Source organism: Gossypium hirsutum, chromosome D03 (assembly GCF_007990345.1).
Source record: "Gossypium hirsutum isolate 1008001.06 chromosome D03, Gossypium_hirsutum_v2.1, whole genome shotgun sequence".
NCBI classification, from domain to species: domain Eukaryota; kingdom Viridiplantae; phylum Streptophyta; class Magnoliopsida; order Malvales; family Malvaceae; genus Gossypium; species Gossypium hirsutum.
Genome location: NC_053439.1, coordinates 37,873,244 through 37,884,848, shown reverse-complemented (window position 1 = coordinate 37,884,848; position 11,605 = coordinate 37,873,244). Strand labels below are relative to the sequence as shown.

At 38.3% G+C, this 11,605-nt stretch overlaps 2 protein-coding genes across 3 annotated transcripts; both read right to left on the bottom strand.

The window, feature by feature from the left end:
• Nucleotides 1-1,153: 1,153 nt before the first annotated feature.
• Nucleotides 1,154-3,746, bottom strand: LOC107949831 (protein FAR1-RELATED SEQUENCE 9). Its single transcript, XM_041090064.1, has 4 exons — nt 1,964-3,746; nt 1,713-1,870; nt 1,411-1,482; nt 1,154-1,335 (listed from the first exon to the last, which is right to left on the bottom strand). Exons 1-4 carry the CDS (start codon nt 3,720-3,722, stop codon nt 1,273-1,275), a joined length of 2,052 nt encoding a protein of 683 aa, XP_040945998.1. The 5' UTR covers nt 3,723-3,746; the 3' UTR covers nt 1,154-1,272.
• On the bottom strand, nt 3,746-4,836 carry LOC107949832 (uncharacterized). Of its 2 annotated transcripts, none has more exons than XM_016884605.2 (2): nt 4,431-4,836; nt 3,746-4,142 (listed from the first exon to the last, which is right to left on the bottom strand). In XM_016884605.2, the coding sequence occupies exons 1-2, from the start codon at nt 4,770-4,772 to the stop codon at nt 3,747-3,749; spliced, it is 738 nt and encodes a 245-aa protein (XP_016740094.1). In that variant the 5' UTR covers nt 4,773-4,836; the 3' UTR covers nt 3,746. The 2 variants fall into 2 exon arrangements, with proteins under 2 accessions (XP_016740094.1, XP_016740095.1); XM_016884606.2 differs by having other exon boundaries at nt 3,746-4,139; nt 4,431-4,835.
• Nucleotides 4,837-11,605: the final 6,769 nt, after the last annotated feature.

The following is an 11,605-nucleotide window of genomic DNA, read 5'->3' as shown; positions in this document are numbered from 1 at the left end:
GTGCGAGCTCAGTAACATGTGGAAGCTCAATGCGAGTTGTAAAGTTGCAAGCCTGTTGAAGATAGTAAGCAAAGTGCGAGCCTGCCAAATTGTGAGCCTGTCGAATTGCAAGCCGAAGTGGCAGACAGTCTAAATGCAAACCTGAATGTGTGCAAACTGAAGTGGCGGACGGTCTAAATGTAAGCTTGAGTGGGTGCAAGCCAAAATGGCAGGCTGAAGGCAAGCAAACTATACTCACGAACTGTTTGTGCAAGAAGAAACAAGATTGTAATTGACAAAGGAACAATGCAAGATGTGTTGTCAACTAAGGCTGTGAAGGAGGAGAATACTCCATTTGATGAACAAATCTTTGGCACAAAAGACTGTATGGTGTATTGTGTGAGTCAGATTTGGTTGAAAATGAGGCCAATGTTGAAAATGTATTGCTTGAGCAAGTTCAACTTGAAACAAAGCATTTTGGGACTGCTAAGCTTAAATGTTGAATGATTGGTATTCGCAACATGGAGTCCAAAGAGGAGTGTTGAAAATTGGCCAACCATACTGTTGTGATATTTTTGGTTGAAGTGCATGTAGCTTGTAAACATGCTGCAGCACGTATGCTTGCTGTAACAGCAAGGTTTTCTCTTTAGTTTTATTGTAATCAAACTAGTTGAAAATGAACAAGTTGATGATAACTTGATACATTAGGTGTTGAATGACTAGTTTAGGTGGCTTGTTTATGTGTACAAGCAATGTTTATCAAGTTACTAGGCTACTTAGTGGTAGTAGGTAGTATTTGGTGATGTATTTGACTAAAAATGTATTGTTTTCTTATTGAATGAGTGAGCAAAAATGAGCTATCAGCCATAAGCTCCCTTGCTGCACATTTGTGAGCAAGTAAAAATTTTTTCTTGTATCTTGCTACTTGTCTTGTGTCCTGTTTTTCTTCCTCTGCTCTTACAAAAACTCTAACAAGATATCACATGATCTAAATGCTTTGTTTGAGATTGTTTCCCCCATTTATAGGATACCACGTTTCATCAATGAAGTTTTACATACTTTCTCCATATATTTTCCCTTCATTTTCTGGATTCGCAACGCTTCACAAAACACATTGGAGAGCTTCCATGAACAGCAAGACAAGGTTATTCAAATGAAATTGCAGAATCAAATATAAAATGAAAAGTAAACATGGATTCATCTCATTTAATTGTTTCAGTCTTTCAGAATAAGTAAAGAGACTTGTATAAATATAATTGATTCTCTATACTCGGTTGTTATTCATGGTCATGATTAAGACTTCACAGTCTCATTTATAGCCCTTAAGATCCCCTCCTGCATCTCTTTCATCCTTGCCTGCATCACGAATTCACAACATAAGAATGATGGTAAGAATATAAAATCAGACAGTAACTTGGTATGAATTCCCACCATTATTGTCATTTCCATTGTCTCCATTTCTCTTCTACTCACTGGTACATCCTGTGCTTGCTTCTTTCTTTCCTACAATACCATAATATAGTTTCTCGTTGAATATAAAGTTCAATGCAATATCCCCGTACCTATGTCCAAAATCATGATGGACAAGCACGTACATAGCTCTGTAGTCTGAATGCCTCATGACAATTAAAACATATAATGGTCTCTAAGATAAACTACTTGCTAAACACTAGCCTTTTAGTGCATATCCTCTACGGCTAATTAACCATTTATATAGTACTTCGTGTTTTTACCTGAAAATTACCCATAGGCTTGCTAAAACCTTTGAACTGGTGGAGAGTTGACGGTGAAGGCAATGGAGGTCGGGGTGAAATGCAGGCAGGTTGTTGCAAAAAATCCCCTGCAAAATACGAGTGGTTAGATACTGCCCTTGCTCCTTCATTGTTTGCTCCTAATCAAATGCCAGATATATCATCCAATGTTGGAAATGGGTACTTGAACCAAAATGAAGAGTTGGAGCGGCATAGAATATAACATTTCTTACCTTTAGTTGCTTTTCTAGGAGGATAACTATGGAGAACACAATCATCCATAGATTTGCAGCTTATCTCACTCACATCATCTTCGAGCTTTCTCTTTGATTTACTTCTTATTCTATGTTCTGCTTCTTCTTTTTGAAACGGTGGAGCAGACAGCACAGTTTGAGTTTCCAAACCTTCATTACAGGCGTTAAGAATTTCAACATCTTTTGCTTTATCCCGGTGTCCATCATGTTTGGTTTTCAAAACATTTTCGACCTTTCCCAATACTATGTCCAGAGAATCCTCAACTATCTTATAGCTATCTTCAGAAGCAAGGCTTTTGGTAATGACATGTAGAGCTTTTTGCATTAGTTTCTTCATTTTCAGTGACTTTTGATGATTCAAAACATTCCCATCTGTGGCAGATTTGGTCCATCGCTTCAATATGTACTGAGAAGGTAACTTGAAGACATTTTTTGCGTTCAATACCTTAAGAATATGAACACATAAGATGCCCATAGATTCGTATTTTTTGCAACTGCAAGTGATTTGATTCGAAGAATCACAAAACTTGACAATGTTGTCCTTTTGACCTTCCTCTTTCAGCTTGAATGAAGCAACAGTGCCAGTTTTCCCCATGTCCTTGATTGCCACAGATAGGCATCCACGTAACTCATCTTGGAACAGTTTGAAAATGGTATAAGTATAGACATCTGCAGCTTGTTTCTCCAAGGTGCTGTCGTTTTGAATCATCAATGGAGACATTTTCTTGCAGCATAAGTCATCATCGATTTCTTTTGTACGTCGTTCCTTTGCTACTGTTTGATATCGATGAGCAAACTTCAGCAGAGTCATGTTTTCTTTCATCAAGCTCTGGAAAATGGTTCTAATGGCCTTCCAACCATCTGCTGATTGTATGCCGGCAAAGAAAGTACTTCCGGCGAAGACAGGAGACCATTTCTTCCTCAACATGTATAGGGTCTTGAGGCGTTCGTTTTCATGCAGCTTGTATTGATCCACTAGAGAATTCCACAACATATCAAATTCTTCCTCGGACTGGCAATCGAAGATGCATTTATCGAGAAGGTTTCTGAATGCAGACTGGTGATGAGGTTCAGGAAGATATTCCTCAATAGTTTGTTGAATGTACCACATGCCAAGATGATGTTGTGTATCAGGTAACACTTCCTTTATTGCATCAGCCATTGCTTGACACTCATTAGTTAAAATTGTCTTTGGTTGAAGACCATCCATTGCTGCCATTAAAGTACCAAACAACCACATAAAAGAATCCAAGCTTTCATCAAGCAGCAAAGCACAGCCCAATAAGACATACTGCCGATGATGGTTAAGCCCTAAAACTGGTGCACAAATCATACCTTCTGACCCGACTCGAAATGTGGTATCCAGAACTACGACATCCCCGAAGTGCTGATAGTTTGTTTTCGATCTGCCATCCCTCCAAATGAAACTGATGAGGCTGCTTTTTGCATCGACTTGCAATGTGTAGAAGAAAGAAGGATCCTCGAGCTGCTGTTGCTTGAAGTAGTTGATTAAACCCTGGATATCTTCAGGGTTTAGATTACATTGGTTCAGATAACTCAAGTGGCTACTAAAATCTGCATTGCGAACTTTTGCACAAATTGCATCCCCTGCCTTTTGTGCCATTCGGGTTTTCCCCATTGTGCGCTTTGTCCAATGATCTTCCAAGGCCTGCTGGTTGCGAGTGTATGAACCTTCGACAAGGCTATGATTGTGTTTGAGAACTAAGCGGGAGATCATCCATTTCTCAGTTTCGTTTGTGATTTAAACCATAGCTCCGCATCCAGGTCTCGTTTCTTTCCTTCTATACCTTAGTGCACTGCTATTAGTTTTGCTCAACCGGAACCCCTCGTTCGAGCATAGAAAGGTTCGTTTCCTAGCTGTTCCATTTGACGACCATTGATACTTCCCTTTCCTCACAGAGAAACCAGTTGCCTTAGCATAGTCTTTGTAGAACTTGTATGCATCCTCCTCGGAAGAAAACTCCATCCCAAGTTCTGGTTCTTGAATACTAATTTGGTGATCAATTTTCAATTTCGATTGTTGCAGCATCTCATCCCAGACACTCTCCGACGACGCGGTATCATAGCCATCACTGTCTAACGATAAAGAATGAGTGCCACAACTCAATTGATGTTTCGCTGAGTTCTTCATCTTCTGCTAAACAAATGAAATATATAATATCAAATTCATGATTTCTAATGAATTAAAACTGTCACAGCACAGATTCAAATATGTCCAAGCTATCATCATTGCCGTCATTTGACCATAAATTGGGGAATGAAAGCAACTTTGCTCTAACACATCGGAACGAGGATATGAGCTCCAAGCATCCTTCCCATCCGTATTTGACACTCACACTTAATCTGAGTAACATAGGCTAGGAAACAATACCAGTTTATATGTTTGATCAGTTGATTATGTCAAAAAATACATGAAAAAGCTGACCTGGCCATGTTGCTGGTGGTGCTGAGTAATTGCGATTTCGGCGATGCTAGGGAGAGTCAACTGCTGGTCATCGAGGTCAGGGCCGTGAGTAGTGGTGAAACTGAGAGGCCCCGAGACGGCGGAGCAGCGATCACTAGAGCCATGAAGGGCGGCGCCGTTGTTATTGCATTCTCGATCGAGAGACGTCAATGGCTGATGAGGCTCTTGATTAGTCAACAAGGGAAATGGGACGTGATCGTCTTGATCCTCCATTAAACCAAAACCAATATAATAATTCTCAAGAGCAAATTCATCACCCAAAATGAAACCCGTTGCAGATGTAGAATCTACTTCATCCCCCATATTTCTTTAGTTGTTCTCTGGATTGTGTTTCCAAGTAATAGGAATGAATGTCTACTGTTGACTTGAAAGGTAGACTTTAAACCAACTTTCCCTGCTAAAAAATTGTTACATTTGTTCGGGCATCGGGTTATCGGTAAGTTGGATTTATGTTTTGTAAGTTGCTAAACTATTAGTAAGTTTACATTTTGGTCATTCAACTTTAAAAAGTTACAAAATGGTTCATTGAACTGTTCGAAAGTTTTCATTTAAGCCACTGATCAATTCTAAAGTTTTTATTTAAGCCATTGGGTTGTTAAGTTTTTTAACGATTTTAACAGCCCAATGGCTTAAATGAAAACTTTTAAATAGTTCAGTGATCATTTTATAACTTTTTAAAGTTGAGTGACCAAAATGTAAACTTACTAATAATTTTGTGACATTGGATGTAGTTTACCCATAGAATAATTGTAATCTTTGTGGGTAAGAAATCAACAATATTTGAATCTGAATCCTTAAATGTAACTCCCTTTATACGGCTCGATGATTGGTACGAATAAATGATGTCACATTGACAAAACGATCACTTTAACAAGAAATACCTATATCAAAAATCAATATTTGCCCATATAACAAATTTGGTAAAAAGGCTCTCCAGTTCTCTCAATTTCAAATTTGACCAAATAAAATTTAAAACAATTTAATCCCTATTAATTTTGAAAGTGAGAAATTAAGGAAAATTAATCACGACGTTAATGTTTTCTGATACTTGTTCATGATTTAGATTGGTGTAATAATAAATTTAGTCCTCAAAGTTTAAACATTTTATCCATTTGGTCCTAATTTAACAAATTTATCCCGTAGCATTTGTGTAAATGTTGAGGCTGAATTTCTTAAATGTATTAAAATTAAGGTTAAAATGACAAAATATGTAAACATCGATGGTTAAATTTATAATTATACCAATAAAAATTATGTACAATTGATGACAGACATTAATGCCATAATTAATTATTTTTAGTTGCTTACTTTCGAAATTGACTGAGATTAAATTACTCTAAATTTTGTTCAAGAGACCAATTTACTCAATTTTGAAATTGAAAGAGATTGAAAAAATCTTTTACCAACAAATTTTCTTGAAAAAGATTTTAACATTTACATAAATTTAAACACACTTTAAAATCACTCGTCATTATTTTCTAAGACTAAGATGTATGAATACATAAAACGAATCTTTTGAAGCACTACGAGAACTCAAAATGCAATTTTTTAGATTTGAGTAAGAAAATTGTTAAATCTAAATTCAAAATCAACCTTCAATTTTCACATCTCATTCTAACATTTTTTATGTCTTAAAATTCATTTTAAACTCTTCCCAATGTCTCATTACGAAATGAGAACTTGGGCCATCATTTTGTAGATTTGTTTGTAGGTAGGGTTAGACCGGACCCATGCAAGGCATCAAGTCTAAATTTTTAAACCCTAACTTCACCCGACCTGAAAAATAAATTTAACTTTTTAAGTTTATATCCGACCCAAATTAAAAAAAGAAGAAGATAAATTTAGACCTAATTTGGTTTGTTCATGTTTAATTTTTTTAATTAATTTTTATATAAAAATAAATTTTAAAAAATATAATACACTAAAAAAATATTTATATTAAAAACACAAATATAAATATATAGATGTTTTATTATATAAAAAATGTTTTTATTAAATATTATTTTGAAAATTTTATTTAGGAAGAAAGATGGACTGGCTAGTAAGGGTTTAGCATGTGTACATGTCACAAGGCTAGACCTTTCGTCTCACGTTCCGTGCGGCCTTAGGCAATCTGTTCGTCCAAACTCGCCTAAGTCAGCCTTTACTCAAGTGAGGATTCCTTAAGAACTCCTCCAAGGCACGAAGTTGAAGATCGGAAGCGATTTATGCCAAAAAAAGCTACAAAGAACAACAAAAAGAGCACACACAAAGTGTTTGAGTAAATGCTCTCAATATTCTCTTATTCACAAAGAATAATGAAACAATGAATAGAGTCAGTACAAATGAGGGGGAGGCTATCTATTTATAGTTGAGCTTCCCCAAAACCGACGGTCAAGATACATTTACATCGACGAACGAGATTAACCATATCCCTTGATTTTAGGGATTTACAAGATATGTCATATCAAATCTAATCTAATCTTTACAAGATATGATTCCCTCAATCTTCTAATATTAGTTACCAAATTAGCCTAAGTTGCCATAACTTCATAATTGGGCCAACCAGGCTTCAATCTGACAGGCTTCTCTAACAGTTCTTTGAATCGAGCCAGTTCTCGTAGGCTAAATGATCCCCATCTAAATAATAGACCTCCATTGGATGCATTTGGTGCGATGGTCACGGGCTTTGAACTGTGGAACGTGACATTCTCCCTCACCCATTCTCGCAACGCCCTTGTTGTGACTTCCGAATGACACTGACTTGATTCGCCTCGGTCCCGTCTCAATGCCTTAACTTTTCCCTTCCTTCAAGACTTTTGCCTCGGCTTACGTCGCTTCTTAACTTGAACCGTCTTACTCGTTTGTACATCTCGATGACAAGAAGTTATGTCACTCTCTTGCCCATATTCCAACTTGACTTGAACAGAATCCTCTTGATTCACAACACTTGGCTTCGCTTTGCCCACAATCTCTCGGCCTCTTTGCTTAAGAACTTCGAAAGGGCCCATACGTTCTTGCCAAGTCAACGAGTTAGAATGCAACACACTATCAAAATGTTCAGAATGTACCTTTGCATTTACTCAGGTCAATTGTCCCACTTGCATCACTTCTTTTCCCTTGAAGTTCGATGCACCACCCACCTCTTTCATATGTAGAAGCCTTGTCGATGACTCGGCCAACTCCGACGCTTCACTCAAATTGAGCCTCATTGGTCTCAGCTTCATTGTTTTCATCGTAATTTTTCCCTCTAAGTCCGATGACAAACTCACCTCTTCCTTGTGTGGAAGCACCTTCGATGACTCACCAAGCTCAGACGTTGCCTTTCCTTTGACTCCGGCTTGCTTTGGACAGTTCCACAACTCATGCGGACCATGGCACAATAAGCACTTTACTCGCTTCTTTTTGCTCCTCTTTTCCCTCTTAGCTTTAGTTTTTCCTTTCCTCGAACCAAGCTTCTTGGGCTCCTTGTCTGCTCCATCGTTCCCTTCGATGACAGACTTTCTCGGACACTTTCGCAACCTATGCAGACCATGACACAAAAAGCACTCTACTGGCTTCTTCTCACTTTCGGCCTCCTTGGCTTCGACACCCTTTGCGCTTGAACCAAATACCAAGGCCTTACCCATCGGCTCTCCTTAAGCATGGATTTCTGAAGAAATTTTTTCAACATGTGTGGACCGTTGCAAAGAAAGTATTTTAGCTTCTCCCTTTTCCTCTTGGGTTTCTTCTTCCCAACTCGTGGTTTCCCATTACCACTATCGTCGTCGTTGCCATTGCCATCAACAACATCTTCCTTGTGATCCTTTTCACATACGCCCCTTTCCTTGGACTTGGAAGACCCAAGCTTGTCTTTCCCTAGACCAAGCTTGACCACGGACTCTACTACCGTTATGGCTTCCAACAGCTTTTGGACACCTCTTTGTTCCACCTCTTGTTTGACCCACGGCTTCAACCCATTCTGAAAAGCAAGCAATGCTTCTTTCTCGGTCACATCTGAAACTTGGAGCATGAGTTCCTTGAACTTTCGAGCATACTCCCCACTGTGCCCCGTTGTGTTATCCCATGCAACTTTTCCCGAGCTTCTTCCTCGGTAAATTCTGGGTAAAACTATCCCTTCAACTCACGTTAGAACTCCTGCCACGTTCTAATCTCACCTTGCCTTTTATCAGTGGTCTTGCATCGCGACCATAAAAGCGCAATATCAGTAAGAAACATTGAAGCAGTGTTTACCTTAACCGCATCCTCCACAATGCCTTTGGCATGAAAGTAGTTTTCCATTATCCACAAGAAATTGGCCACATCATATACAGACCTTGTCCCCACAAACTTTTTCGACTTCAAGACATCCTCGTAACTGAGTGCTACATTTGCCACTCCTTTCCCCACTGTTGCTCGGTACAAGGCCAGCTATCCCTTCAGCTCATCTATTCTTGTGCTCTAAGCCATCGTCGTGACCATTGTTTCCTCCTTTAAAGCCTTCATCAGGGCTTCGAGAGCATCGTTCCTCTCCGCCAGCTTCTTCCTTTGGGAATCTAGCAACTCTTGCACACTATCCCTCTGAGAAGTGAGACACGTGGTCACAAAGTCCTTGGACTGCTCTCTCAAGTCTTCCATACTTTCTCCAAGTGCATTGTCTAACTCTTTTGCATCCTCCATGGACTCCTCAAGTTTACCCACGCGTTCCTCAACAGCCGACAGCATCTTCCTCAAAGACTTTCTGGCCCACCTTTGTTAGAACTCTTCCTTCGACATCCCAATGATGCCTTCGAACCAATAGCTCGGATATCAGTTGGTTTGAACCAACAGCTTCGATACCACTTGTCACGGGGTTAGACCTTTCTTCTCGCGATCCGTACGACCTTAGGCGATCCGTTCATCCAAGCTCCCTTAAATCAGCCTTTAATCAAGTGAGAATTCCTTAAGAACTCCTCCAAGGCACCAAGTTGAATAGCGGAAGCGATTTATGCCAAAAGAAGCTACAAAGAACAGAAAGAGCGCAGACAAAGTGTTTGAGTAAATGCTCTCAATATTCTCTTATTCACAAAGAATAATGAAACAATGAATGGAGTCAGTACAAATGAGGGGGAGGCTCTCTATTTATAGTTGAGCTCCCCCAAAACCAACGGTCAAGATACATTTACATTGACGGATGAGATTAACCATATCCCTTTATTTTAGGGATTTACAATATATGTCTTATCAAATCTAATATAATCTTTACAAGATATAATTCCCTCGATCTTCTAGGATTAGTTACCAAATTAGCCTAAGTTGTCATATCTTCATAATCGGGCCAACCAGGCTTCAATCTAACAGGCTTCTCCAACAGTTCTTTGAATCGGGCTAGTTCTCGTGGGCTAAATATTCCCCATCTAATCGATAGACCTCCATGGGGCGCATCTTGTGCCATGGTCACGGGATTTGCACTTTGGTCTATGACATTCTCCCCCACCCATTCTCGCAATGCTCTCATTGCGACTTCTGAATGACACTGACTTGATTCATCTTGGAACTTTCTTGTTGCCTCGATTTCTTCCCGACTTGTCTTACGATCGAGTTGTCCCTTATTTCAGAATCTTTGCCTTGGCTTTCGTCGTCTCTTAACTTGAATCGTTGCACTCGCTGGTACATCTCGTTGGTAAGAAGTCTTAGCTTTAACTTGCCCCAATTTTGACTTGTTCCCATTGGAATCCCCTGGATTCTCACATCTTGGCTTCGTACCGCCCATAGTCCCTCGGTCTCCTTACTTAAGAACTTTGAAAGGGCCCCTACGACCTTGCCAAGCCAACAAGTCAGAATTTAAAATACTATCAGAGTGTTTGCAATGTATCTTACTCGCAGCATTTACTCGGTTCGACTGCTTCTGTATTGCTTCTTTCCCCTCAAAGTTTGGTACACAATCCACATTCCCCAAAAGTGACGGCTCCGCAGTCAACTCCACAAGTCTCATATCGGTCTTATGCTCCACTAACTTTTCCAAAGGGAAATTCGGGGGCTAAATAATCCCCTTCTAAACAATAGTCCTTCATTGGATGCATTTGGTGCGATGGTCACGGGCTTTGAACAGTGGCTCATGACATACACAGGTCATTGGGTGTGAGGACCTTCAGATCACCTCCTTATGAAATTCCGCAAGTGTTGTATGGTGACGTTAGCCAAATTTTGAAGCATGCAATGATTCTGCTAATTGTAGTAGTTTTGAAATTTGAACTACAGATTTTTGTCCCTACCAATAAAAAAAATATTTTATTAAAAAATAATATAATAAGTGTTTTATGATATTAAAAGACACTAAAATAAACATAATAAATGTTTTATTATATTAAATTTTTATATTTGGGTTAGGTTATTGTAACAACCCGGTTTTGACCCTAATCAGAATAGTGGTTTCGGGACCACAAATCTGAATCAAAAAAATATTTTAATATTATTTTGTGTGTTTATTTTGTGTGCATTCGATGGTGTGAAATTTTCGTGTTTTAATTTCGTTGTTTAAGTGTCCGATTTAATTAAAGGGCTTAATCGCATAAAATAAAAATTTGATGGCTAAGTATGAAAGTGCTTAATTATTTTTATCTTTATAATTTGGAGGTTTCATGTTGAAATTTAGCCAATATTAATGGTAGTGGACGGCAATGATGGCTATTATATATATTATATATATATTAATTATAAAAGTAAAATAACAATGATATAATATATTGAAAATAATAAAACTTAAAAATAAAAAAAAAGCCATGCATGTTGTCTTTCTCATTGCCGAATATACAAAAGAAAAAGAAGAAAAGAATAGCAAGCTAGGTTCGGCCCTTATTTTGCTTGATTAAGGTATGTTTTTGCTTCGGTTTTTGATGATTTTTACGTTTTTGAGATCGTTGCTTTGAATACTTCAAAACCCATGTCTTAATTTTGTGAATTGATGAATATTTTGAATTATGCCATTGATGAATATTTGTGTTTTGGGATGTTTGATGATGAATAATGGAAGATATGTCTTAGATTAACATGTTTTGTATTGGTATTTTTGATGAATTTGAGTATTTAGGGCTAAATTGTGAAAATAAATTTTTGAGGGACTAAAATGTGAAATAAATGCAATGTGTGGACTTGTATGAGAACCATGAATATTCGGCCCTTGTGTGTTATGGGCAAAT

Coding starts and splice junctions, on each gene's coding strand:
- LOC107949831 (XM_041090064.1), bottom strand. CDS start 3,722: ATGATCTCCCGCTTAGTTCTCAAACACAATCATAGCCTTGTCGAAGGT. Junction 1,871..1,963: donor TCCTAGAAAAGCAACTAAAG/GTAAGAAATGTT, acceptor GCATTTGATTAG/GAGCAAACAATGAAGGAGCA. Junction 1,336..1,410: donor CAATGGAAATGACAATAATG/GTGGGAATTCAT, acceptor TTCGTGATGCAG/GCAAGGATGAAAGAGATGCA.
- LOC107949832 (XM_016884605.2), bottom strand. CDS start 4,772: ATGGGGGATGAAGTAGATTCTACATCTGCAACGGGTTTCATTTTGGGT. Junction 4,143..4,430: donor ACCACCAGCAACATGGCCAG/GTCAGCTTTTTC, acceptor TCATTTGTTTAG/CAGAAGATGAAGAACTCAGC.